Genomic DNA, 24,219 nt, shown 5'->3' on the forward strand with positions numbered 1-24,219 from the left:
GGAAAAAATAAAGGTGCCTGTGTGCCAGCCCGGGGTGAACAGCCCTGTGCAGGGCTCCTGCTCCTTTAAAAAAGAAACCGTGCATGTTGGTGAGCAGAGCAATATTAAAAAAAAAAAAAACCACAACCACCAAACAAACTCTAGGTGGATGCAAAAGGAGAGACAAAACCTAAAGCAGTTGTTGTCCCACATTCAGCTTTTATTAGGTGAAGCATTGATAGAGGAACACCACAAAGAAGCGTTGGTAGTGCTGCAGATGTGAATATAGTTGCTGATAAGACAATTTTGGGGTTAAATTGTGACTGTACGGAGAACAAGTCCATTGTCTGGTTGGTGGCAGCACAGATGCCCCGCCTAGGAAAAAGGATGACATGCTGGTGTTAAAATTAGACTTTTTTCTGTTTTCGCATGGATATCTAGAGATTAACATATTAACTCAGGGAGGGAGGAGAGCATTTCTGGGAAATGCATTGTTGCACAACAGGAATTATCTAAAACCAGCCTTTAAAAAAAATAATTGAGCTAATGTTTACAGGTGCCATTTTGTAGTCAAGGCTAATTGTGTTCAGAGTGCTGCTAACAGTGAAAATTCATTGTTATCTGCAATAGATTCAGTATAGAAAGTAGATCTTACTATACTTCAGTACAGTAAGTAAAAATGACATTGCAGTGAGTGTAAAAACAAGCAAAAAACCCCCAAAGTCTCAGGTCAGTGTCCTTTGCTGCTGCTGCTGCTGTTAAGGTAGTTTTTTAGAGAGCAACCTCTCCCATAACTCCTACAAAACAAAAGCAATGTTATGTCAGAAGCAAGGAGTAGTCTGGAAGTCTGACCTGTGAACACCATCTATTCAGGTTATGGAAAAGGAAACACACACATTGAGGGTGATATCAGAAAGAAAAACAGGATATTTAAAAACAAATCAGTATGTTTAAAACAGTCTCTTTTATTCAGCAGAAGAAAGCACCTTATGAGAAGATGGAAGGGAAAGATTTTTCTACTTGAATGACTATATTGGAACAAGTCAAATTTGCAGCTATAACCGCTATTTTATGCTGAGGAATATAAATCCATACCTTCTATGGAAGACATGAACATTTCTGTTCAGTGACCTGGTTCAGAGGGCTTTGGTAGTTTTCATATGTACGATAATAGCTAAGTGAAAAAGAAGAACACCACTCAGGTTGGTTTCCTCTAAGGAAGAAAGAAAACAACACAACCACCCTGTCGATTCCAGGTTGCTGTGCCTTGTACCGTTTGCAGGCATGAGCTGAAGACACAAAATTACAAGACCCAGGCACACTCAGGCAAATATTCTAAGTGTATAAAGTGTATAAAACTTGGGACTTGGCAATGAAGGACATGAATGAACATCCAGAAGACCACCTTACCCTTCCTTCTGCTTAGAACTAATTTTCCAGACAATGCCTGCCCCCAGGAGAAGCAGGACTCCTGCAGCGGCGACTCCTGAGAGAGAAGAGCACGTATTATTCTGCTGTATGTTTTAAAGCCCATCAGCACTAAAGACATAACGAGGTGTATTTTCAAGGAAGCAGAGGGAAACGGTGCCACTGAGGCCACTGCACAGAGCTAAAGATCTGGCCCCAAAATGTTTCTAAGCTGCTTACCTAGGCCTACTGAGCCAGACTTCCGTGACACTGAGGGGAAGAGAAAAAAGAAAAATCAGCAAAGTATTCTAACTAAATATGGTGTTTCTCAGCTGTAGTTAATTTTTAATCACACAAAGCTTTTACTGCTAAGGTATACGATACAGGATTTCATAAAACCATGCCATCATATACTTACTTTTTTTTTTTTTTAAATACAGAAAGATATTAGCATGTTTACAATGTATTTGCATATTTCTGTTTGATCTATGCTTCATTTACAGTTCACTCACTCAATTTACAGGCTGGTACAGGAGGGTCCCAGCTGAAGTCGTCTTGGCACCGAATCTGACTGATGCCTTCCAGTGTGTAACCATCATCACATTCGAGAGTGACATTAGTCCCAGAGCGATAAGTATTTCCTTTGATGGCTTTCTTAACACCTTGAACTTCTGGGAATACACATCTGATCTCTGAAATTAGAAGAAAAAAAAAATTTAAAAAGTACATTTAATGAGAAGGAACATAAAATATGAGAAGTACAACTGTGGATTATTTAAGACTATCTTCTTGAATTCTTTCTGAATGTAACCAGGAATTAAGTCTTATTCCACAGAGTAATTCCTTTCGTTGTGGCTGCAGATGAGGGGAAGTGTCTCACTCCCACATGCAAATGTTTGTACAGATCAGCTACCCTGCACTGATGCTTCACGTGGAAATTGTGTATCATAGGGGTACCTTGGGAGAAACCTGCCAGGGAAAGAGACTTTTCTGATACTGGGCTACCAAAACAGCTGGAGAAGAAAGGTGTGGCAGGGAAGAATTCTGTGGGAGCTTAGAATCAACTGCCTATAACCCACTTCTAGCCTGTAGAAGTCCCTTGCCCTTAAAAGAAGTCACTAGCCATATTTTTTCTCAATAATTAATTTATTAATTAGTCCAGCCATCTAAGCTATTTATACCACTGATTTCAATGGAGTGAATTAGTTGCTTCAATTTAAGCGTCTAATCACTTGTGAGAGTCCAAGCCCAAGAATTCTGGAGAAGGTTCTCGGTGGAGACCAAAGGCATAACATCAACATGTAACTATTAACCTTTGTTTCACGTCTTTTTTTAATATTTATTTTTACTTTCACACATAATAGTTACTAAGGACACTTCAAAACCACGAGAATGTGGAATGGCAGGGGGATTTTTTCTGTGAAACTGCCTCCTTTAAAGAGCCTCTGACTTATTTACATAAACACTTGGCATGTTACTTCCTTTCATTGTCATCCAAGTGCGTTTCAGGTCTTGAGTCATTGAGGTGGGTCCAGCTCCACAAAGGAAGCACCTTGTGGGTGGGTAATGAATCTATTCTGTTGAATGTCCAGTTTTCTGTGCAGTGACACCCACACTTGTGTCATTGTCTCACACTTCTGTCTTGTGACTTTCATGAAATTGCCTTTAGTCAAGCTTGCCTGATGACTTAGCTTCATTGTGAGCTACACAGAAGTGCCAAGTCACAGATACGGAGGAGTTTTCTGAGAAGGGAATAATGTGTAATCTACAGACCGTCCATTAGAGACAAATTCTCTGATATACTCACTGCCTTTGTTTCCTGTTAGTGATAACTGGGGAGTGAGAGGCACAAAAAGGGAAAGAAAGGGAAGGGCAAAAGTTTCTACTCTTCTACTAAAAGTAAAAAGCTTTTAATGGGGGAAAGTTACTATACAACTCATAGCAACAAGAGCAGAGATGGAAAATGTGGAAGAATTAAAATTGCATTCCAGAATTGCCTCTATTGTACTCATATGCTCCTGGCTACTAGCATGAGATTCCCATCCTGCTTCTTTACAACAATATCATACCCTTCCCAGAGCAGATAAATTTGCAATTAGCAGATCAACACTGCCTAGCTATGATATGAAAGTGGTTCCCAAGCAAAATAAGGGGATGGAATTCAGTGTTAGCTGCAGAAGATTTTACTGCTTAGATTTTGGCCCATGTATCTCTCTGAAGATTTAATTTTTCCCCAAAGTAAAACATGTATATCAGCATGGCCCCATGTCTCCTCAGCCCATTTCTGGGAGACGTCTGCCACCATGAATTCCAGACAACATAAGCAAGCCAAGCACGAACACACCTTCGCACCGAGGAGGTGGCTGGCTCCAGGTTCCCGACACTGTGCAGTTGATTAAAGCATTCCCAACGAGTGAATAACCAGGATTACAGCTATAGGATACAGATGCTCCATAGGAAAAAGTGTCAGAGATGTTGCCTTTGAGATTCCCGTTGGTGATGTTTGGAGGACGGAGACACTTCACAACTGGAAAGTCAGGGGGAGACAAATGACAAGGAGAGACGTGAGGATCCTGATGGACTGCCAGAGAGTAGCTAAGGCACCGTACCTTTGCAGCCTTTATTGTTCCCTTTTAAATTCTTCACCTAGGCTCAACAACTGATTTCGTAACCCTGTAACTCTGTCAGGCTTCGGAAATGGCTATAAACTCGGTCTTATCCTTATCACTCATTCTGTAGTAGAGGACTCAGGTTTAGTCCTTATACAAACCTTTCCCTGAGACAAGTCATGTTAAATGTCCTTTCTTCTTAGCTCTCTGCAACAAAAACACACCTTGACAGACCGGAGAAGGACGGCTCCAGGCTCCAGACTCTGTGCAATAAATGGATGCTGTCCCAACGAGGGAGAAGCCACGGTTGCAGCGGTAGTGCACAAGTGCTCCTACATTGAAAGTGTCTGAGAAATGACTGCTGTGTTCCCCATTAGCAATGCTTGGAGGAGGCAGACACTTCACTACTGAAAGAGGAGAGGGAGAAAGTGGGAAGGTGACATTAAGTTGTAAAAAAAAGTGATAACAAGAGAGTAAAGAAGTGCAATTAACCCTCTTCACTGCAAAAAGCAGGACAGGCTGGGAGGACGAGTTAGCGTTTAATAAATCGTGCCTCTTCTTAAAATAGACCTACCTGGCTTCACTGTGGTATCAGGATGATGATAGTGTTCTGCCACTCCATCTAGATGCAGCATTAAGAGTTTAAAATACACATTTGGTTGAGTAAATACAATGCACAATTTTACCTTCATTTTCCATCACTCTGCCTTTATATTTCCAGCAGAAATTCCACTCCTCTTGGCTAGTAGTGTCCTGCCATGAAGCTACAAATGTCTCACTTTCAGGAAACGAAGAGAACACGGATTATAGATTGCAACAAGCAGGGTGAGAAAAGTGCAAATTGTGCTTATACTTAGAGCGTTACCCCAAACCTGGTTTATCTCCTGTGTGAGAAGAGAGGCATAAATAAAGGAACAACTTCTGGTTTCTCCTTAAAGCAGTTGGAGCAAACAGGAGAAATAAAGTCAACTTTGGCTTCAGTGCGTGGGTAGGAGCAGTCGGGGAGGAATCTGCGATGCTAACGAGTTAGAGTGCTGACACTTACCCTGCTCACAGACAGGTACAGGTGGATCCCATGTTTTATCAGCTTGGCACTGGGCTGTGCGACTACCTCGCAAGGTGAAGCCTTTCTGGCACTTAAAGACAACGGTATCTTTGTATGTGTAGGGATATTTAAGAACAGAGACTCTCCCATTCTGGATCTGTGGGACTGGACATACCACCTCTGAAAAATAAATTCATTATCTCAAAGAGGAAGCCATATGTATGCTGTAAATGATGCGTATATAAAGTCCATCCTTTACGTGCCACTGCTCAGAGGAGTTTCACAGGTAGCATTTGGAGACTCACAGAAGAATAATTTCAAGAATTGTGGGCTTTTTACTTCCTTTAGGTACCCTAAAGGGCTACCACATTATTGTATATAAACATGGGTTTGTGCCTATAAACAGAATAATGCAAATACATTCCAATAAATACATTAAATGGCGTAGAAATCTGTAAACACTGTTAGTCGTTCTCCTGACTGCTTTGTCATACCAAGCTCATGCCTACCAAAGCAATTCCGTCTGAAGGAAAGACCGATCGCAATGATCAGCCCCTGCAGAAAAGCCTTGGGGTTCAGATGTCAGTACAGTATTTGGAAGATCCCAGTTGAATTTTACTCAACATCCCACTCTTCTACTGCAAGGCACGTTTCTTCTTTAATTATTATTTATGTTTGTGAAACAAAAGGGACAAGTCCCTGCAGGCATCTCACAACTCTTCATTCTACATAACTCTGAAAGATCAAAAGCTAGCTTCTGGAAGATTTTTAGAAGAAACCAAACAAGGAAGCAAAACAAAACAATCCTAGAGGAACATAATGGTTAAAAAGTCTTATTCCTTGAAGTTCTGCTTGTTTTAAGGAAATGCCAGTTTTTCATTTTAAGGGCTTAATTTGACAATTCTGGGCCAGATCTAGTTGTGACCTACTTACTCTGACAAATGGGAAGAACACCACTCCATGCGACCTCTGCTCCAAAGATCTCACATTGCCTACGAGACCGTCCAACCAGTCGGTGCCTGGAGTTACACAGAAAGATATTTCAGTTGATACCGAGTCATTCAGCTTGGATTTTGCCTCCCACCCTGACACTACCCCAGAGGTTTCCTTCTGCAGCCTCTTGATTCTGGCTAGTCACAGAGGTCTTTCTGTTGCTTTGACACATGGGAATGAAGGACATCAAGTTCCTTCTTCCCATATCCAAGAGGAACAGCAACGATCTCAAATTACTCAGGGTTGGATTGGTCAGGTGCTAAATCAGGACTCAGACCCAAGTGATTTCCAAACCACTGGAGCCTCCTTGCAGCATGCGCTTGCTCGCAATCTCGGTTCCTGCTGGGTGGCCATCTGAGAAGGCAGACTGAAACCAAAGTTTGCAAAGTAATATATTGAGCACAGGCAACGAAAAATGAGAAACACTCCTCCTTTTCCTGAGCAGGCGACTACGGCATAACTGGAACCAAAATACAGATTCTGGCTTGCTGTTGGAGAACGGCCCACGCAGAGGAGTGGGCTCTGCGCCTTTACTGTAAGGTGCCTGACACCGAGCTCAGAAAATGAAGTCAGCAAAGGCAGCGTGGGACTCACCCTTCTTCACACGTGTAGCTCACGGTTGACCCAAAAAGGAGATCTGTCAGAACAACAACTCTGCCATTCTTTGGTGTTTCTGGGTATTTACATTGCTTCCCTGGGAAAGAACAAGGCTGAGTTTAAACTCCTCTCTTGCAGTTTTGCAATGCACTATGAGAAGGTATCTTAAGGATCTGTCCACATTCAGACACCAATAAAGATGTGGTTTTTAAAAGGCCAATAGCTGCCCAAACTATGTGACTAGTGAAGCCATGTATGAATCATTTTTTAAAGAATTGCTATAAGAAACCCACAAATGTAGCTTAAGACAGTTTTCAACAACCAACACCAAACTGATTGAGCTATTCACTTTTACAGAACGCTAGCGCTTCAGACCACGTGTGGTTTTTGAGGCACGTCAGAGTTGGGGTTATTCCGGGGTGTCTCATGTATCCCGGCTGGCAGCGGTATCGCACGGTGTCCCCGACAGAAAACTCCGTCAGATTTTTGTATTCCTTAGTTAGCTCAGCAAAGGCTAAATTTGGAGGTGCACCACAGCCACCTATCAGGAAAGAAAACACAGGGGAAAATAGAGATATCAACTACACAAAGTTGGTTTAAAAGGTCTGTTGAGTATACATAGATAAAAGTTGTCAAGCAAATCTGAAAACAAAAGGGAAGGACTGAAGGATTCAGAATTTTGGAAAGAGTAAGGGAAAGGATGAGTCCTACAGGCTTGCAATGGCAGAAATTCCCAGACTATCCGTAACTGCCATCTCGGAACCACTGTGTACCTGCACACTGAGGAAGAGGGAGGCTCCAGTTCCCAGAGTCGGTGCAGTAAATGGCAGCCTCTCCCAGGAGGCTGTAGCCAGGGTCACAGCTGTAATTTACAACCATCCCAGGAGTGAAAACCTCCAAGTCATGGCTGTTGTGATCCCCTTTGTCAATATTTGGAGGTGAAGGACATTGCACCACTACAGAGAGAGGACAAAACAAAATGAAAAAAGAGCGTGGACAGTGCAACATGCAGGAAAGATGCATGCACAAAGCCACCAAAGTGCACACCGCTCCTGCGTGTGCTGGAAGCACGCTGAGACCCGTGGGTGTCACTGGACGAGCACTTCCCCACCCCCCCAATGCCAACCCTGTGGGTGAGCAGGTTTGCCTGCTCCAGGCTCGGCCGAGCACAGGACAGACGCTCAGCCACCCACGGGTGCCCAGGAGCCGCCGCAGCAGCCAGCCCCACCTGTGCAGCGTGGGTACGGGAGGCTCCAGTTCCCTGAGGCCGTGCACAAGACAGAGGGGTCTCCGAGGAGGAAGAAGCCGGGCTGGCAGCTGTAGCTCACGGACATGCCGCTGGTGAAGTTTGCCCCGAGCTCCGCGCTGTGCATGGCATGGGCGATGACGGGAGGTGGAGGACAAGGCAGCACTAACAGGGCAGGAGCAGAGAGCGGCATTTTAGTGATTTGGCCCACAGGAGGAGCACGTGTAACTCAGCAACAGACCATCACACCTGAAGCGACGCAAAGGAGGCAGAGAGCACGACCTCAGGGCCCCTCCAGCACAAGGACGGCGCTGAGCATCCTCTTTCTCAACCCCCACGTGCCTGCACTCACCTGGCTTGCAGGTGGGGACAGCAGGCGCCCAGCGGCCATTGGGCTGGCACTTGGCTCCACGGCTGCCCCACAGCACGTAGCCCGGGTGGCACTGGAAGGTGACATTGGCCCCAGGATGGTACTCAGCTCTCTGTCCTTCAGCCACTTCTCCATTCTGGATGTTGGGACTCATGCAGGTGATCACTGGAAGTGAAAAGCAGCAGAGCATGGGCTGGGGAAGCGGTCGCCAGAGCTGGGTATTCCCCCACGGTTTGTGTGAGGTGAAAATTCAGGAAAGCTGTGAGACCACGAAGGTCTCCCTTTTCTCTGCAGGCACAGCATTTACAGCTCACCTTCACACCGGGGGTAAGGGATGCTCCAGGTTCCATTGACCGTACAGTGTAGAGTTGTTTCACCAATAAGAGCATAGCCGAGGTCACAGCTGTAATTTACAGACGTTCCAGGGATGAACACTTTGACATCCTCACCGTCGTGCTGGCCATGGTCAATCGTGGATGGGGAGGGACACAGCCGCCCTAGAGGGGAGGAAATCTTCACTGAGAACAGGATGGGCTTTCAGGTGTTCTGTTTGGTTTTCCTGTTTAGCGCTAGAGAACTGAGTCTCTGTAAGTACAAGCATGTGGCTGTTCACTTTTCTCCCCTTCTTTCCTCCCGTAATCCCTTTGTACCACTGGCATATAAGTGAAAAAGGCAGGTGAATGCACCTTCACACCGAGGGGCAGGGTTGCTCCAGTCTCCAGAAGAAGTACAATTTAGCTGTGCCTCTCCAACAAGAACGTAGCCAGGATTGCAGGCGTAGCTTACGGACATGCCGCTGGTGAAAACTACCATGGCTTCGCCACTGTGGTTTCCGTTGGCAATGGCTGGAGGGTGAGAGCACTGCGACACTGGGGGAAGAGAGCAAAACCGGACTCAAGTCAGTACTGAGAAAAGGAGGAATACGGAAAAATGAGTGAGTTGGTGCACAGGAACGTTGCAGCTGAGCCGCCAGTCTGTAAGAGATGGGGATGTCTTGGACAGGTCTCTCTTGGCTGCCACTCATTGTCAAAGTCCATCCAGATACTTCAGCCCTCTGGACTACTTAGCACATATTTCTGTGCACTCATCCCCGGTGAGAGCCAAAGGGCTCCTGGAGCAGGGGATGTGCGGGCACTAACATACCCCAGGCCCGCATCCTCCGAGCCCCTCCTGTCTTGGGAACAGCCATTGCTCCGCAGCACGTCCCTGTGTGTGCAGGCCCCCCAGCCTCGCCGGTGGGGACGGACACCTGCAGACCGCAGAGCCCTACCTCCGCACCGTGGCGGCGGCCCGCTCCACACGCCGTGCTCCCCGTCCACCGTGGTGCAGAAGATGGAGGGCTCTCCAGCCAGCGGGTGGCCGGGCTCACAGGTGTAGGTGACCACGTCCGCGTAGGAGAAGGTGGCCGTCAAGTGCCCGCTGTGTCTCCCACGGGGGATGTCTGGAGGCGGATTGCAGACGATACCTGTGGGCGCATACAGGGTGGCTTTTAGCACGAGTGCTGCGTCAATGCCCAGGGTCTGCAGGACACACGTGCTTCCCGGGAAGGGAACCAGTGGGGATGAAACCATGTCCCCATGTCAGCGGTGATGCTCTCTGTCTTTGCCTTGGCAGATCTTTCCCAAGGAAAGCACCAGTCTGAATCTCGTTGTGCTGTGCTTGGTTTCTCCTCAGTCTCTGCTCAGCTCCTGCTGCAGCGTACTTACTCTGGCAGACAGGAACATCGCTGCTCCACTGCACTTGCGTTCCAGAGCTTGAAATCACACAGTGCCGCTGGGACGCTCCAACCAGCCTGTACCTGGGGTCAAACAAAGTCACTCTTGTCACTGCAGGACTGTCCTTGGAGGTCGCACCTCCCACAGCAACCAAGCATTGCCTTAGCTGCCATCTAACACTGCCATTTAAAGCTATGAACCTTGGCTCATGGGGGGACCTCCCCCCAGATCTCCCCGATCAGCAGAGGCAGCACATCCCTGGGTGCTCAGGGAGCTGCCATGCCCTCTCCTCTTCTTTCTGTCCTCTAGAAAAGTCCACTTTAATGACTTCTGGTTTAAGCCAAAGCTTCCAAAATAAAACTCCCTTTCGCCCTCATATGCTCTACACAACCAGACTCAGGCAGTCATGCCCTCTAACTGGCATTGAAAACTTTATCAATAAATCCCCTTCTCCAATTTCTGTTGCCGCTTGGACTAGAAATTAGACTAGAAGTAGACCATTGCAAAGACCAGAATTGCTTTAGTGCCAAAAGCGTTTTAAACCACCCAAAGGATTCTGAGGTTTTCCCTGACCGTTTGGATGATTTCTGTTTTCTCTCAGCCCCTGAGAACTCCAGTTTCTCCTCCAGCATTGCCTTGTGCAGGCAACCCTGGAGTGCTCTGAGCTCAGAGACACAAGCACTGGTCTCCTGGGGGAAGACATGCGGTGCCTGCGAGTGGCAGGAAGAAGCATTGCTGGTTTCATCTGAATGAGGCAAAGGAGCTCGGCTGGGACTCACCCTTCATTGCAGGTGTAATTCACTGTTGACCCGAAGAAGACATCTGTTGTGACGATAACTCTGCCATTCTCCGGTTCTCCTGGATGATCACACTTTCTCCCTGGGCAGAAGAAGACCCAGGTTTAAGCTTCTTTAACTCAATGCCATAGGAAAAGGGACACTAATTCTGGGAGTCTGCCCAAACCCTCCAGAGGAAGGAACCGAAAGGGAGAAATTACAAGGCTTCAGTTGTCACACTGGGATTTAAACAAACACGAAGCATCTGCAAAACATACGTTTGCAGAACTCCTGGGCTTCAGACCACGTCCGGTTTTCAAGACACGTAATAGTTGGTGATATTTGTGGATGTTTCATGTATCCAGGCCGACAAGTGTACTTCACAGTCTTCCCAACAGGAAACTCAGTCTGATTCTTATACTCCTTGCTTAGCTCAGCAAACAATAACGTTGTTGGTGCCCTACAGCCAGCTGTCCAGAAACAAAATGTACATGAGAAATACGTGCTGGCTGTGAAAGGCAGCTGAAGAGGAATGAGTGCATTGGTAGGCACTGTTACAAACCTCCAGAGTATTAATATCTCTTCTATGTATCCTGAGATTTATCTACATAGATTAACACTTACTTAGCAAGTAAGGACACATGCACCTAATTTGTACGCTCTTTAAAAAACCCAAACTAAAACAACCCCCAAAATAACCAGTTTTGCCAGTTTGGTGTTTCTACGCTCCACACATCCTACACTGCAGTGTCGTCTTTGGGCTGGACAAGGCAGGGCTAACAGGGCAGGAGCAGAGAGCGGCATTTTAGTGATTTGGCCCACAGGAGGAGCACGTGTAACTCAGCAACAGACCATCACACCTGAAGCGACGCAAAGGAGGCAGAGAGCACGACCTCAGGGCCCCTCCAGCACAAGGACGGCGCTGAGCATCCTCTTTCTCAACCCCCACGTGCCTGCACTCACCTGGCTTGCAGGTGGGGACAGCAGGCGCCCAGCGGCCATTGGGCTGGCACTTGGCTCCACGGCTGCCCCACAGCACGTAGCCCGGGTGGCACTGGAAGGTGACGTTGGCCCCAGGATGGTACTCAGCTCTCTGTCCTTCAGCCACTTCTCCATTCTGGATGTTGGGACTCATGCAGGTGATCACTGGAAGTGAAAAGCAGCAGAGCATGGGCTGGGGAAGCGGTCGCCAGAGCTGGGTATTCCCCCACGGTTTGCGTGAGGTGAAAATTCAGGAAAGCTGTGAGACCACGAAGGTCTCCCTTTTCTCTGCAGGCACAGCATTTACAGCTCACCTTCACACCGGGGGTAAGGGATGCTCCAGGTTCCAGATGTCAGACAAGATACTGTTGTTTTCCCGGTGAGGACGTACCCCGGGTCACAGTAGTACTTCACTGATATTCCAGGGATGAACACTTTGACATCCTTGCTCTCATGATGGCCATTTTTGATATTTGGAGGGGAAGGACACTCTAGCACTACAAGGTGGGAAAAAAGTCACAACTGGTGAAGAGCTGGTATCACAAACCCCCTCTGCAGGGTAAGGCAGCCTTTTAACTTCCTTTCCCATTAATTTTTCCCAAATAGCTAGGGCTGTCACTGTTGGAATTATGTTTCCATCCTACTCTCACTTATCTTCCAGCCTTCATGGTTTTTTGAGGTTATTGACATCAAGAATGATCATTTCTCACTATTTAGGCATTTACAGTGGTTAGTTTCCATCTGTGGCCCTAACTGCTTCTCTGGCCTTTCTGTGGTTGCACACGAGATCAGACACTGGCTCTCTCTGCTTTGTGGATTCATTTAAGGTGGTGAAAGCCCTACATAACAAGGGTCTGAATGGGGATTATGAAGGTGAGAGGACAGATACTTGCATGTTTTTCCTTTCCAGTCCTGCAGAGTGGCCCTTTTACCTCCAACATGAGGCTGTTGCACCCTGCCAGGTGCACTCACACAGTGGTTCAGAAGAAATCAGCTACCACCCACCACCTCACTGACACTTACTCTTTTCACAGATGGGGGCAGGAGGGTCCCACGTGCCCCCAAACTGGCACTGAGACTCTTGAGAGCCCTTCAAGGTGTAACCAAAATTGCATTCGAAGATAACGATGTCTGCAAGTTTGTACGTGGTCTCCAGTCCATTCACTCTTCCATTCTCGATCTCTGGTCTTTTGCAGCCGATTGCTGTAAGCGAAGAGCAGAGGCACTGCTTGGGACGTGAAACCCATCCCGGGCACGGAGGGACACTGACCAGGGGCAATACCTGCTGCTGAACCTTGCCATCACTGTCATGGGCATGTCAACATTATTGACTCTTATTCTTACACAAAATATCATTATTCAACTGCTCCTGAGGGTCTGTCTTTACTAGGGGAGAGAAAGGGAAATCCACAGAGGCAGGTGGAGCTCATCCTGTCTGTGGGAAATTTGGCCTCTGCCTCTGACTGGAGATATGATCTGCAGCCATCAGACCAAGAGCAAAGAAGGAAGAAGGGACCCGGGGAAAGATCAAAGAAGCCAACACACACACCTTCACATCGGGGCCGGGGCCGGCTCCACGTTCCCTCAGCAGTACAACTAACAGAGGCATTCCCAACAAGGGAGTAGCCGTCCCTGCAGCTGTACTGCACAGCCGAGCCTGGAAGGTGGGTGTCCGAGGGCTGGCCGCTGTGCTTCCCGTTGGCGATGCCTGGAGGCTGAGGACACTTCACCTCTGGGAAGGAAAAGGAAAGGCAGATAAGAAATATGGACAAGGCAAGAACAAAAAAATTTAAAAATCCAACCTTCAAAAACCAAAGGGGGAAGACAATTAATTCCATTAACTCTTTTGATTAAATATCTGTCGTGTTTGCTGTCTTCTTATCAGTGGGTGCAGCCCCCACTGCAGCCACGGTCATTCCTATCACCACTCACAACCAGCTCTCGCTGGTGGGGACGGACACCCGCACACCGCAGAGCCCTACCTCCGCACTGCGGTGGCGGCCCGCTCCACACGCCGTGCTCCCCGTCCACCGTGGTGCAGAAGATGGAGGGCTCTCCAGCCAGCGGGTGGCCGGGCTCACAGGTGTAGGTGACCACGTCCGCGTAGGAGAAGGTGGCCGTCAAGTGCCCGCTGTGTCTCCCATGGGGGATGTCTGGAGGCGGATTGCAGACGATACCTGTGGGCACATACAGGGTGGCTTTTAGCATGAGTGCTGCGTCAATGCCCAGGGTCTGCAGGACACACGTGCTTCCCGGGAAGGGAACGCATCTCGGCAGTGATGCTTTCTGGGTACAATGACCCAAATTATCCTGAGACAAACCTTGTATGGGAAGAACCACATGTGGAAAGGAAAACCTTCCTTGCTGCCCATGTCTGAAGGCTGTGGGACAATTCTTACCTCCCTTTCCATAACTATTGGTGACACATGCAGAGAGAGACTGGCCACACCATTCCTACACATGGCCAGTGAGAAATGCTTAACCCAGTAACAGGGTGTTTAAAATATTAACAGTTTTCCCAGTTTGGACCAGAATAAATTAAAGACCTTTGGAAACATTTTCAGAAACGTGCAAAACAAAAGGAAGAAATGAAAGATTTTACACATACAGTGACTTGAGAAATCTTTTGCAATAAAATCTTTGTCTTGAAAGATGTACCATTTTCTCTTGCAAGCCATCTCCAAGGGCCTTTTGTTGTGGCCTACTTACCCTGGCAGACGGGAGCATCTCCACTCCAAGAGACACGTGTGCCAGAGACCTCGCATATTCTCTGAGACCCTCCAACCAACTTGTACCTGGAGTCACACAGAAGGATTTATTAATTTACATTAAGAGACTTGAGATTTCTTTACAACCCTTGTAAGTGGCAGCCAAGACTTCTGACTTGGGAACTAGGTTCCTTCATGTAAAGCTGAAAATCTGCTTCACTCTCACTTGGCAGCTGAATTCAGCTAGTTGTGAGACTCACCCTTTGTCACAAGTGTAATTCACTTTGGACTCGAAGAGGAGGTCCGTCAGGACAATAGCTCTGCCATTCTTTGGATCTCCTGGGTTAGCACACTGTTTCCCTGGAAGGGAACATCAGCCACCATTAGCCCTCAGCTGCTCATTCACATCCCACCCAGGGATGCTAACACAAAGACCAAACTTCCTAAAGAAACCCGTAAAACCAGAAAAATGTGAAATTCCAGTCAAGCCCAGCACTTTAGGTTTTTCAGCACTGTCAGGACATACTTTTACAGAACTCCAGCGCCGCAGACCACGTCCGATTGCCAAGGCACGTGATGGTTGGTGGCATCCCCAGGTGCTGGGCGTACCCAGGCCGGCACACATATTCCACTGTCCTCCCCACGGGAAAGATGGTCTGGTTGCTGTACGGCTCCTTCAGCTCAGCAAACGCCAGGCTGGTAGGTGCATCGCAGCCAGCTACCAAGAAAGATAAGCCAGCCCAGTTGTCAAAGGAGTCAAGAAAAAGGAGATTTGGGAGAGCAGGGGGAAGGTTAACATTCGGAGTTGGAACACTTGCCCTGCTCGCAGACTGGCACGGGTGGCTCCCAGGTGTTGTTTAGTTGGCATTGTACCACTCTCTGGCCACGGATGACGTAGCCTGGCTCACACTCAAAGGCAACAGTGTCCTTGTGTGTGTAGGCAGTCCTAGGAGGAGACACCATTCTCCCATTCCGGACCTGTGGGACAGGACATCTTGCCTCTGGAAAAGAAATGCAAGTCCTCAAAACAGGCACTTATGCAGTGTGCAGAGCTGCGCAGCTGCAAAGCCACTTGGGCGTGCAATCCCTTTTAAGACACAAAGCTGAAAATAATTTTCCTATAGAAAATTATTCCCTGAACCCAACAATGTCAAGCATTGAGGGAGAGATCCAAACCGAAAGGTGCTGGAGGCAGCAGGGTGGTCCTGCAGCCTCCTCCCCTCTGCCTGGCCACAGCTGCAAATCAGCCCTTGCAAATCCTGCCCCAGCAGGCACTCGGGCAAGAAGGACAATTTTCTGGAGGTTTTCCAGTCTTTCCAAATATGAACCAATAGGGCCGGGATCATAGCAAGTATTTGCACGTGCACACACAACCCTACCTCCGCAGTGTGGGAGGGGGCTGCTCCACACGCCATTTTTCCCATCCTGGGTGGTGCAGTAGATGGAGGGCTCTCCGTGGAGCGGGTACCCAGGGTTGCAGGTGTAAGTTACAGATATGCCAAAGTGATATTCATCCAGCAGCCTGCCGTTGTGCTTCCCATTGGGAATATCTGGAGGCGGCTCACAAGGGATACCTGCAGAGTTGCAGAGTGAGGCTTCTAGATTCAACAACAGCACCAAAGCACTTTAAATCCCTCAGTCTGTGGGGCAATCATACTTGTCCGAGAGACGGAGTAACTGCAATGAAGTGACCTAGCTGAGGCCTTGTAGGCAACTGGATCCCCTCTCACTGGCCAGCTATTTTTATGTCAGTTAGAAAGCAGACTAGTAAGAGAAACCTTTATGGAGGAAAAACCTACCTGCTCTATCTTTTCTACTGTTTGAGAAATAAAAAAGCAAGTATTTATTTTGTATCACCTGTGTAAAATACTGCTTTTTCAGCTGCACACAGTGCAAAGGCATGCCCAGGCAGAATTTTGTATGTCATCTTAGGTTAATATGTACCTGCAGAATCTGTGAAATGCTTTGAAATCCCAGAATATACCAGTAAAAGTTTCTTACTTATATGAAACTGTCACCTAGTCAGCACCAGCACTTAATCAGCAGAGAAACACCCAGGTGTAATTGCTGAGGTGCGGCACGGCAGCTCTTTGGGTACACATCAGGTATCCATGCTTGTAGTGAAAGAGAGAGCCCGAGGTTTGGGACTTTGGGATTCCACTTCTGGCCCTCCCACGGTGCTCTGCCTCTCCTCAGGGTTGTGCCTTGGTCTCTCTGTGTCTAACGTTAGCAACCCTTCAGCTGAAGATGATTTTCCTTCCATTCTTACAATGGGGTTGTGATGTTAGCCAGAGACAGGATACCTAAGTACTGCTGAAAAAGCTCCAGCTGAGACATTGCTGTCTAGAATCCATTAAGCTTTGAGATCTTGTACCTTTTCCCAGAACATTTTCTTATGACATCCAAACCTTCTGATATTTTTCATGCCCACAGAGCAGAGAAATTCCCCATGAAAGATTTGATTGGAAAGATTTGGCAGTCTCCACTGGAAAATATTTACCAGGTCCATGCAAACCCCCCAGAGCTGTAAGCCACTTACGCTGACAAGTGGGAATGTCGCCACTCCATGCAACACGTCCACCAAAAATCTCACATCGCCTGCTGGGTTGTCCAATTAACCTGTGCCTGGTGTTAAAAGGATTGAACATTCATTCCAAGTTAGTTTGGTGTGAGTTACTACCTCCTCCTCCCCACCCCGGGGCTGTGACCAGCCCTGCTGACAGCAAAGCTGTGGTCCCGAAGAAATTCCCTTCCTTGCTCAGCACCACCTTACCAATTTCACATGTATATACATGTATACGTAAGATAGGGAACACCTTATGTGTTCATATAGATCCAGAACTCTATAGAGTGGCTTCTGTACACAATCCATTTATTGGGAATGAATGAATAGGAGGAAAAAGGGAGGCTTACCTAATACAGCTCTCCTTGCTGTTTTAAGCAGTAGCCAAACCCAGGACTTACCCTTCTTCACAGCTGTAGAGCACCGTTGACCCAAACATGAGATCCGTTAGGGAAACAATTTTCCCGTTCATAGGTTCACCAGGATGATTGCATTGTTTCCCTGGGGGAGAAAAAACCCTCATTTTAGGCTTCTCTCTGTCTACACCACGGTACAACAGATGCAACTATTACTCCAGTAATCTGTCCACATTTCCAGTTACCCCCAAAACGGGTTTCGAATAGCATGAAGTTACATGGCTTTACTAGTCACATACTATTTGAACACCAGAATAACATTAAGGTTTTTGCAGCATGGACAGAACCTAGCACCTATTCCTTCTTGAACAACGGACACCAAATCAAGGAGCTATTCACTTTTACAGAACTCTAGTGCTTCTGACCACACTCCGCTCTCAAGGCATGTAATAGTAGGTGACATTCCTGGGTGTTTAGCATATCCAGGTCGGCAAGTGTATTGCACAGTCTTCCCAACAGAAAAATCGATCTCATTTTTATGCTCCTCATTTAGCTCAGCAAAGTGTAACCTTGGAGGAGCACCACAACCACCTATTGAGAAAGAAAACAGACATGAGAATCAGGCAGGACGCATGCCGGGTGCAAGCAGAAAGACACTGTTACAAGGAAAGGTGTTTGGTTTGCCTTGCAAAAATGTTTATTTGGATTAATATAGCCATTTTTAAACCCAGTATATTTTCCCAAAATATTCCAGAGAATCAGGTTCTTTTTACCAGGACTTAAATCTTCCATGCACAGGGTTTAAGCACATTTTTTTATCAGGGTTAGGGGACATACAATAGTAGTGTACCCGAAGGCAGCTATGTCACAATTTACCTTGAAATTCCGGCCTGTTAGACAGCTCCTGGTAATGGTACAGTCTATTGCAGATGGGAACAGGAGGAAGCCAGCTGCCATCCTCCTGGCAGAAGACTTTCGCACTGCCTTGCAGGCTGAAGCCATTGTCACACTGAAATGTCACCACTTGCCCAGGTGTGGAGATAAGTCCTTGACCATCAACTTGCCTTCCATTCTCTACAGCTGGATTTATGCAGACAGACACTGGAAATGATGACGTGCCAAAGTGATGTACAAGAGGAGTTGGAACAAAACAAAAAAAACAAAACCAAAAACCAAGCTGTTAATATCGCAACAACAAAACCTACATAAACCTCCCCAGTCCCAGCTTCACAACGGAAGGGCTTGAAATTAATTTATACCATGCAACACTTTACATGGAATTAGCCTTCTCAGAGGATCTGGTTGCAATGGTCAGGGTGTCCCCTGTGCTCAGAGCCACACTATGACCTTCTCCCCCGAGGGGACAGACCATGGACGCACCTTCACAGCGAGGACCGGGCTGGCTCCAGTTCCCAGACGCTTTGCAAAACACAATGGCATTTCCAACCAGGTAGTAGCCAGGATCACAGGTGTATGTTACAGACATTCCTGTAGTAAAAAATGCTTTGCCCTGGCCGTTATGATTTCCATTGCGGACCCTCGGAGGCATGGGACACGGTCGGACTGCAGGAGGGAAACAGCCTAACTCAGCGAGAGAACAGCGTGCAAGGGGAAGGCAGTCGGTGTGATGCTGCCTTGATGGGTTAAAGCCCATCGCAGGAACAGCTCCGCCTGCACACGCTGTTCCTGCCTTCAAGGAGCACCCGCCGGGCAGGGCTACCCTCGGGGAAGCAGCGGGCACCCGCACTCACTCCTCTCGCAGGTGAGCACCGGCGGATCCCAGGTCCCACCCGGCTGGCACTGAGCCTCGTAGTTGTCCTCTGCAGCATAACCGGCATCACAGTCAAAGTGAAGACTCTCTCCAGCTTTGTAGGTGCTCTGCAGTCCATGGACCTTCCCATTCTGCACCTTGGGTATCTCGCAGCCGATTGCTGCAGGGAACATGGACAGCATCCTTTAATGTTCCGTGCATGGGCCAGGTCCTGCACACACAACCCCTTCCCTTCTCATCACTGCCATCAGCCTGTCTGCACTGTTCCTACAACCAGGACATCCAGCATCCTTTCTGCCAGCCCCACACCCAGCAGTGAAGCATCCACCCACCTTCGCAGTGGGGCAGGGTCTTGCTCCACACCCCGGCCTCTGTGCAGGTGATGGACACGTTCCCGACCAGCGCGTAGCCATCCTTGCAGCTGTAGTACACAGTCAGTCCCCGGGAAAACTTGTCCAAGGACTTTGCGCTGTGCTGCCCGTTGGCGATGTTTGGTGGCTGCGGACACGTCACCTCTGAAGGAGGGGAAAAGGCCATGAGAGCATCGGGGAGAGGTGATGCCTGAGAGGCAGCTCAACTCAAACCTCCTGCGCATCAGACATAGGGAAAGGGGGAGGGCAGAGGGCTTGCACCCCAGGTGCTGCCAGGTCTGTCGTGATAGCCAGCCTCTGGGTGCCCTGTCTCTCCTCTGTCTTTTCTGGTTGAAAGAAGGTTGAATTGATTCATAAAAATCCAGCCGGTCTTGCCCCAGAGGCTGTGTTGCCCCCCATGCCCATGCCTGGTCCCCAGCACCGTCACCAGTCAGCTCTCCGGGGTCGTGCTGCAGCCGGGCTGCCACCGGAGCACTGGGAAGAGGGCGCTGGCTCTGGAGACCCCCTTGCACTTGGTCTCACATTACGTGATGTGCCAGTTCCCGGCCATACACTGCGGGTCACCAGCACCCAGCCCCGGCACAGGATGTACAGCACATGCCGCCACTGTTATAGAAACACCTACCTCCAGATTTACCAAAATGAGCTCATTCCTTACATAGTATAAAACTGCATGCTTCATTAAAGGAAAATTTAATCCCTCACTGAAGGACTCAGTGACAAGGTTCAGGGTGTCCCCTGTGCTCAGAGCCACACTATGACCTTCTCCCCCGAGGGGACAGACCATGGACGCACCTTCACAGTGAGGACCGGGCTGGCTCCAGTTCCCAGACGCTTTGCAAAACACAACGGCATTTCCAACCAGGTAGTAGCCAGGATCGCAGGTGTATGTTACAGACATTCCCATGGTAAAAGCTGCTTTGCCCTGGCCGTTATGATTTCCGTTGCGAACCCTCGGAGGCATGGGACACGGTCGGACTGCAGGAGGGAAACAGAAAGCCTAACTCAGCGAGAGAACAGCGTGCAAGGGGAAGGCAGTCGGTGTGATGCTGCCTTGATGGGTTAAAGCCCATCGCAGGAACAGCTCCGCCTGCACACGCTGTTCCTGCCTGCAAGGAGCACCCGCCGGGCAGGGCTACCCTCGGGGAAGCAGCGGGCACCCGCACTCACTCCTCTCGCAGATGAGCACCGGCGGATCCCAGGTCCCACCCGGCTGGCACTGAGCCTCGTAGTTGTCCTCTGCAGCATAACCGGCGTCACAGTCAAAGTGAAGACTCTCTCCAGCTTTGTAGGTGCTCTGCGGCTTGTAGACGTTCCCGTTCTGCACCTTGGGTATCTCACAGCCGATTGCTGCAGGGAACATGGACAGCATCCTTTAATGTTCAGTGCATGGGCCAGGTCCTGCACACACAACCCCCTCCCTTCTCATCACCGCCATCAGCCTGTCTGCACTGTTCCTACAACCAGGACATCCAGCATCCTTTCTGCCAGCCCCACACCCAGCAGTGAAGCATCCACCCACCTTCACAGCGGGGCAGGGTCTTGCTCCACACCCCGGCCTCTGTGCAGGTGATGGACACGTTCCCGACCAGCGCGTAGCCATCCTTGCAGCTGTAGTACACAGTCAGTCCCCGGGAAAACTTGTCCAAGGACTTTGCGCTGTGCTGCCCGTTGGCGATGTTTGGTGGCCGAGGACACATCACCTCTGGAGAGGGAAAAGAAATTGCCCAGTGTTTTTTGCTGTTAGCTGGTTTGTGTGCTACTAGGACTGTTTGGGTAACGTCAGGGTAATATCCTGAATTCTGAGCAGTCTTTGTTCCATTTGCTGGAGCAAAGTATTAGTTAACAAAAGGTACAGCAGCACCAAGATTACAATCACATTGTGGCTGGAGGAAATTACTACTAATAAGGACAGTCCCAACAGAAGAACTCACAGGCACAGTGTGGGATTTGGCAGAAGATGCACATGGACGTGAAAGCAGCAAGAGCAGCAAGAAGCTGTGACTACTTCCCATTCCAGGAGGAAGATGAAAACATCCCACATCTGACCAAAGCAGAGTCACAGAAATCCCCCTTGGGCAGCAGACAGAGCCATCCCCACAGCTGGCCCGTGGCTCCGGAGCGCGCTGGGGAGGTTACAGCTTCCTGCTGCACAGCAGCTCAGCCCCAGGGTTAACTTCTGCCCATCCCCTCGGAGCCCAAGACAGGGCAGGCTGCAGCTGGCCCCGTGTCCCACCCCAGCTCCTTTCTTCTGAGCTGTTTCTGTCTGTCTGAGCGCCAAGCTGGCAGCACTTTGGTTTGAGAAGAGAAGCAAGGACAGATGCATCCCACCTTTGCTTTCCCACTGAATTTAGGAGGACACAAGAGGGAGCTTTCCCCCATGGCTGTCACGGCTCGCACCGCGTGCTGGGATACTTACCCTTTTTGCACACCGGCAGAGGTGGGCTCCATCTGAAGTCAGCTTGGCACGTGCTTGTGCTGGACCCCTGTAAGGTGTACCCTGTGTTGCACGTGAAGCTTACGGTGTCCCCGATCTTGTAGAAATAGCGAGCAGTGGATACTCTCCTCCCATACCGGACACGTGGGAACCGGCATTGAGGAACTGGAAAAGGGAGAGAAATAAAATGTCGTTTACCCACAAGACTCTCAAACTGTTCCTGCCTGTGATGGTTGGCGTGTCGATGGTGTCCGTGCAGCCTGTTGATCCCTGAGCGATGGGACATGGTGGAGGCTGCAGCCAAATCGAGTGCCCCCAGGGCTCCTCCTTTGCTGCTGGGGGACCCTGCTGCTTCCCCAGCTGGCAAGAACTGGGTGTCCAGGATTCCATGTCAATCACCTGGTGAGCTCAAGAGCCTTTCATAGCCTTTCCACATGCTTCCAATCCACGGGCTGGGAAGCACATCCCCTGGGTCCAATCCGACCCAGGGAGATGCTGGCAGGACCGTCCAGGTCTGACCTTACTGCAGTGCAGGGGTCTGTGCTACCAGGGGCACGCAGGCATACGAGAGAGCCAGGCAGGGGCTGTACAGCGTGGGTTGGGGGGGCCCGTGCCACGCTGCTCATGGCACCGCTGTGACGGTGCACGGTCGGACCCATGCCAGCGAGGGCGAAGCCTCTGCTGCACCTTACACGGGAGCTGCAGGGGAACTTGCCTGTGAACCTGCTGGGGTGCTTGCAGGGGGACCTAGGGGTTGTTCACATTGAACTGCTGGAGAGAGAAAGAAAAAGACAGAGAGGTAGACTTGCAGAGAGGCAGACAGACAGACCTTCAGACCCAAAACTGCAGGGAAGTAGCTTTTTGTTCACTAGGCAAAGATTTGCACTAGATGCGGGAATGTAAAAAGAAGGTCAAAGACACGCCTCTCGCTGGTAACATCCTTTGGGTTTCTGAGCAAAGGGCCACAGCTCCGTCCCTCTGAGCTGTTCAGGTGCAGCCCGTCTCTGCCGTGCCCTTCACGCCCCTTTGCGCAGCTCCGAGGGTGGCTTTGCTGGAGAACCACGGCTCTCCGGCATCAAACAGCACACGTGAGCAATGACAGTTACTTCTGCAAGGCTGGCAAACCGAATGCACATACATCAGCCAAACGTATAGAAAACCAAGTATAGCAGAAGAAAATACAAGTTAAACCTTTTCACAAAGTATTAACTTAGTGATTTGATTTTTTTTTTTTTTTAAACGTAGCTCTACTCCCAGCCTGCCAATGAGTCACTGTGGCCAGCTAAGGTAGGAGGGTCAGCCTTAGCTCTCTCCAGATGCCAGCAAATAATTAACACAATCGTGGACACAGGCAGAAGTCTTTTCCATACGCTACCAAAACACTTCTGAAACCTTGCTGGGGCAGCCAGGTCACAGCACCTATGCTTACAAGACAGGAGGGGGTAAACAAAACCATACTGCACTGATGGAGCCAAGTTTCTGTAGGTTGTGGTTATCCTGTCCCAAACAAGAGGGCACCTCGGGTTACCTGCCAGGCTTTTGTGCCCTGCAGGCTTTCAGACCCAACACGCCGAGCAGCACAGTCTTGTTTGCCATTTTACTCTCCTGCCTCATCCCAGTGCATTTCTATACCTCACAGCAAGTTTCAACTTAACAGAGCTCAAACACAATCTATTATTGGAACAGGCTCCTGGTCTCACTGCCGTAAGATGCCGTATCCATAACCAGCTTTACTTTGGCAGTTTAGACACGTAGGTCAAGCCTCTTGTTACAAGAAGCTGAGCAGGTTGTGAAAGACTCTCCTTAGCCTCTCATAGTGAGGTTTTAACTCCTTTTCCCGTGGCCGCTGAAGGGCACGGCGTGGCACCGGTGCTGTCCCTGAGGGTCTTTGTCATTAGCGGAGCAGCTCAGAGGCTCCGTGGTGCTCAGGGTCTGGCGTGCCAAGGTCCTCCTGGGACCAGCACAGGGCTCCTATCTGCCCCCCCCCAGGGAAAAGCTAAAGGATCAGCGAGGAGAGGAGCAGCGATGAGGAAGAGGAGAGCCATGGGACGAAGAGCCCCAGAGGCACTGACCTGCTGGTCTCCCTTACCTTGAGCCACGGTGGCCAGAAGCAAAGCGGAGCTGACCAGGAGGCGGAGGGTGAAGGCGAGCACCATGGTCTGGAGTCCAGACCAGAGGTCCCTGGTGCAGACTGCAGCTCCTGGGGGGCTGCAGGAAGATATGGGCACCCCAGTTCCCTCCACCGCCCCCCACATGCGGAAGGAGCCGCAGCTGCGGGGCTTCCCGGGACAGGAA

At 49.2% G+C, this 24,219-nt stretch overlaps 1 protein-coding gene across 1 annotated transcript; it reads right to left on the minus strand.

The window, feature by feature from the left end:
• Positions 1-181: 181 nt before the first annotated feature.
• Positions 182-24,214, minus strand: CR1 (complement C3b/C4b receptor 1 (Knops blood group)). Its single transcript, XM_075775772.1, has 43 exons — positions 24,014-24,214; positions 21,907-22,089; positions 21,010-21,192; positions 20,658-20,837; positions 20,283-20,465; positions 19,449-19,631; positions 19,097-19,276; positions 18,726-18,908; positions 18,222-18,446; positions 17,745-17,936; positions 17,391-17,490; positions 16,966-17,051; positions 15,806-16,000; positions 15,245-15,427; positions 14,953-15,144; positions 14,687-14,786; positions 14,428-14,513; positions 13,701-13,895; positions 13,268-13,450; positions 12,742-12,921; positions 12,033-12,215; positions 11,701-11,883; positions 11,016-11,207; positions 10,741-10,840; positions 9,953-10,044; positions 9,517-9,711; positions 8,933-9,115; positions 8,561-8,743; positions 8,229-8,411; positions 7,859-8,041; positions 7,404-7,586; positions 6,980-7,171; positions 6,628-6,727; positions 5,974-6,059; positions 5,041-5,220; positions 4,570-4,617; positions 4,220-4,402; positions 3,731-3,913; positions 1,899-2,078; positions 1,627-1,656; positions 1,390-1,465; positions 1,075-1,153; positions 182-354 (listed from the first exon to the last, which is right to left on the minus strand). Exons 1-42 carry the CDS (start codon positions 24,177-24,179, stop codon positions 1,078-1,080), a joined length of 6,552 nt encoding a protein of 2,183 aa, XP_075631887.1. The 5' UTR covers positions 24,180-24,214; the 3' UTR covers positions 182-354; positions 1,075-1,077.
• Between the last annotated feature and the right edge of the window lie 5 nt (positions 24,215-24,219).

Source organism: Balearica regulorum, chromosome 25 (assembly GCF_011004875.1).
Source record: "Balearica regulorum gibbericeps isolate bBalReg1 chromosome 25, bBalReg1.pri, whole genome shotgun sequence".
Classification (NCBI taxonomy): domain Eukaryota; kingdom Metazoa; phylum Chordata; class Aves; order Gruiformes; family Gruidae; genus Balearica; species Balearica regulorum.

Bases quoted from the DNA above. Each gene is read 5' to 3' on its own strand.
- CR1 (XM_075775772.1), bottom strand. From the start codon at position 24,179: ATGTGGGGGGCGGTGGAGGGAACTGGGGTGCCCATATCTTCCTGCAGC. The intron at 9,712-9,952 runs GTAAGTACGCTG...ATGCGCCCACAG, and splicing joins CGATGTTCCTGTCTGCCAGA to GTATCGTCTGCAATCCGCCT. The intron at 2,079-3,730 runs GTGTGTTCGTGC...TTCTAATTTCAG, and splicing joins GCCACCTCCTCGGTGCGAAG to AGATCAGATGTGTATTCCCA.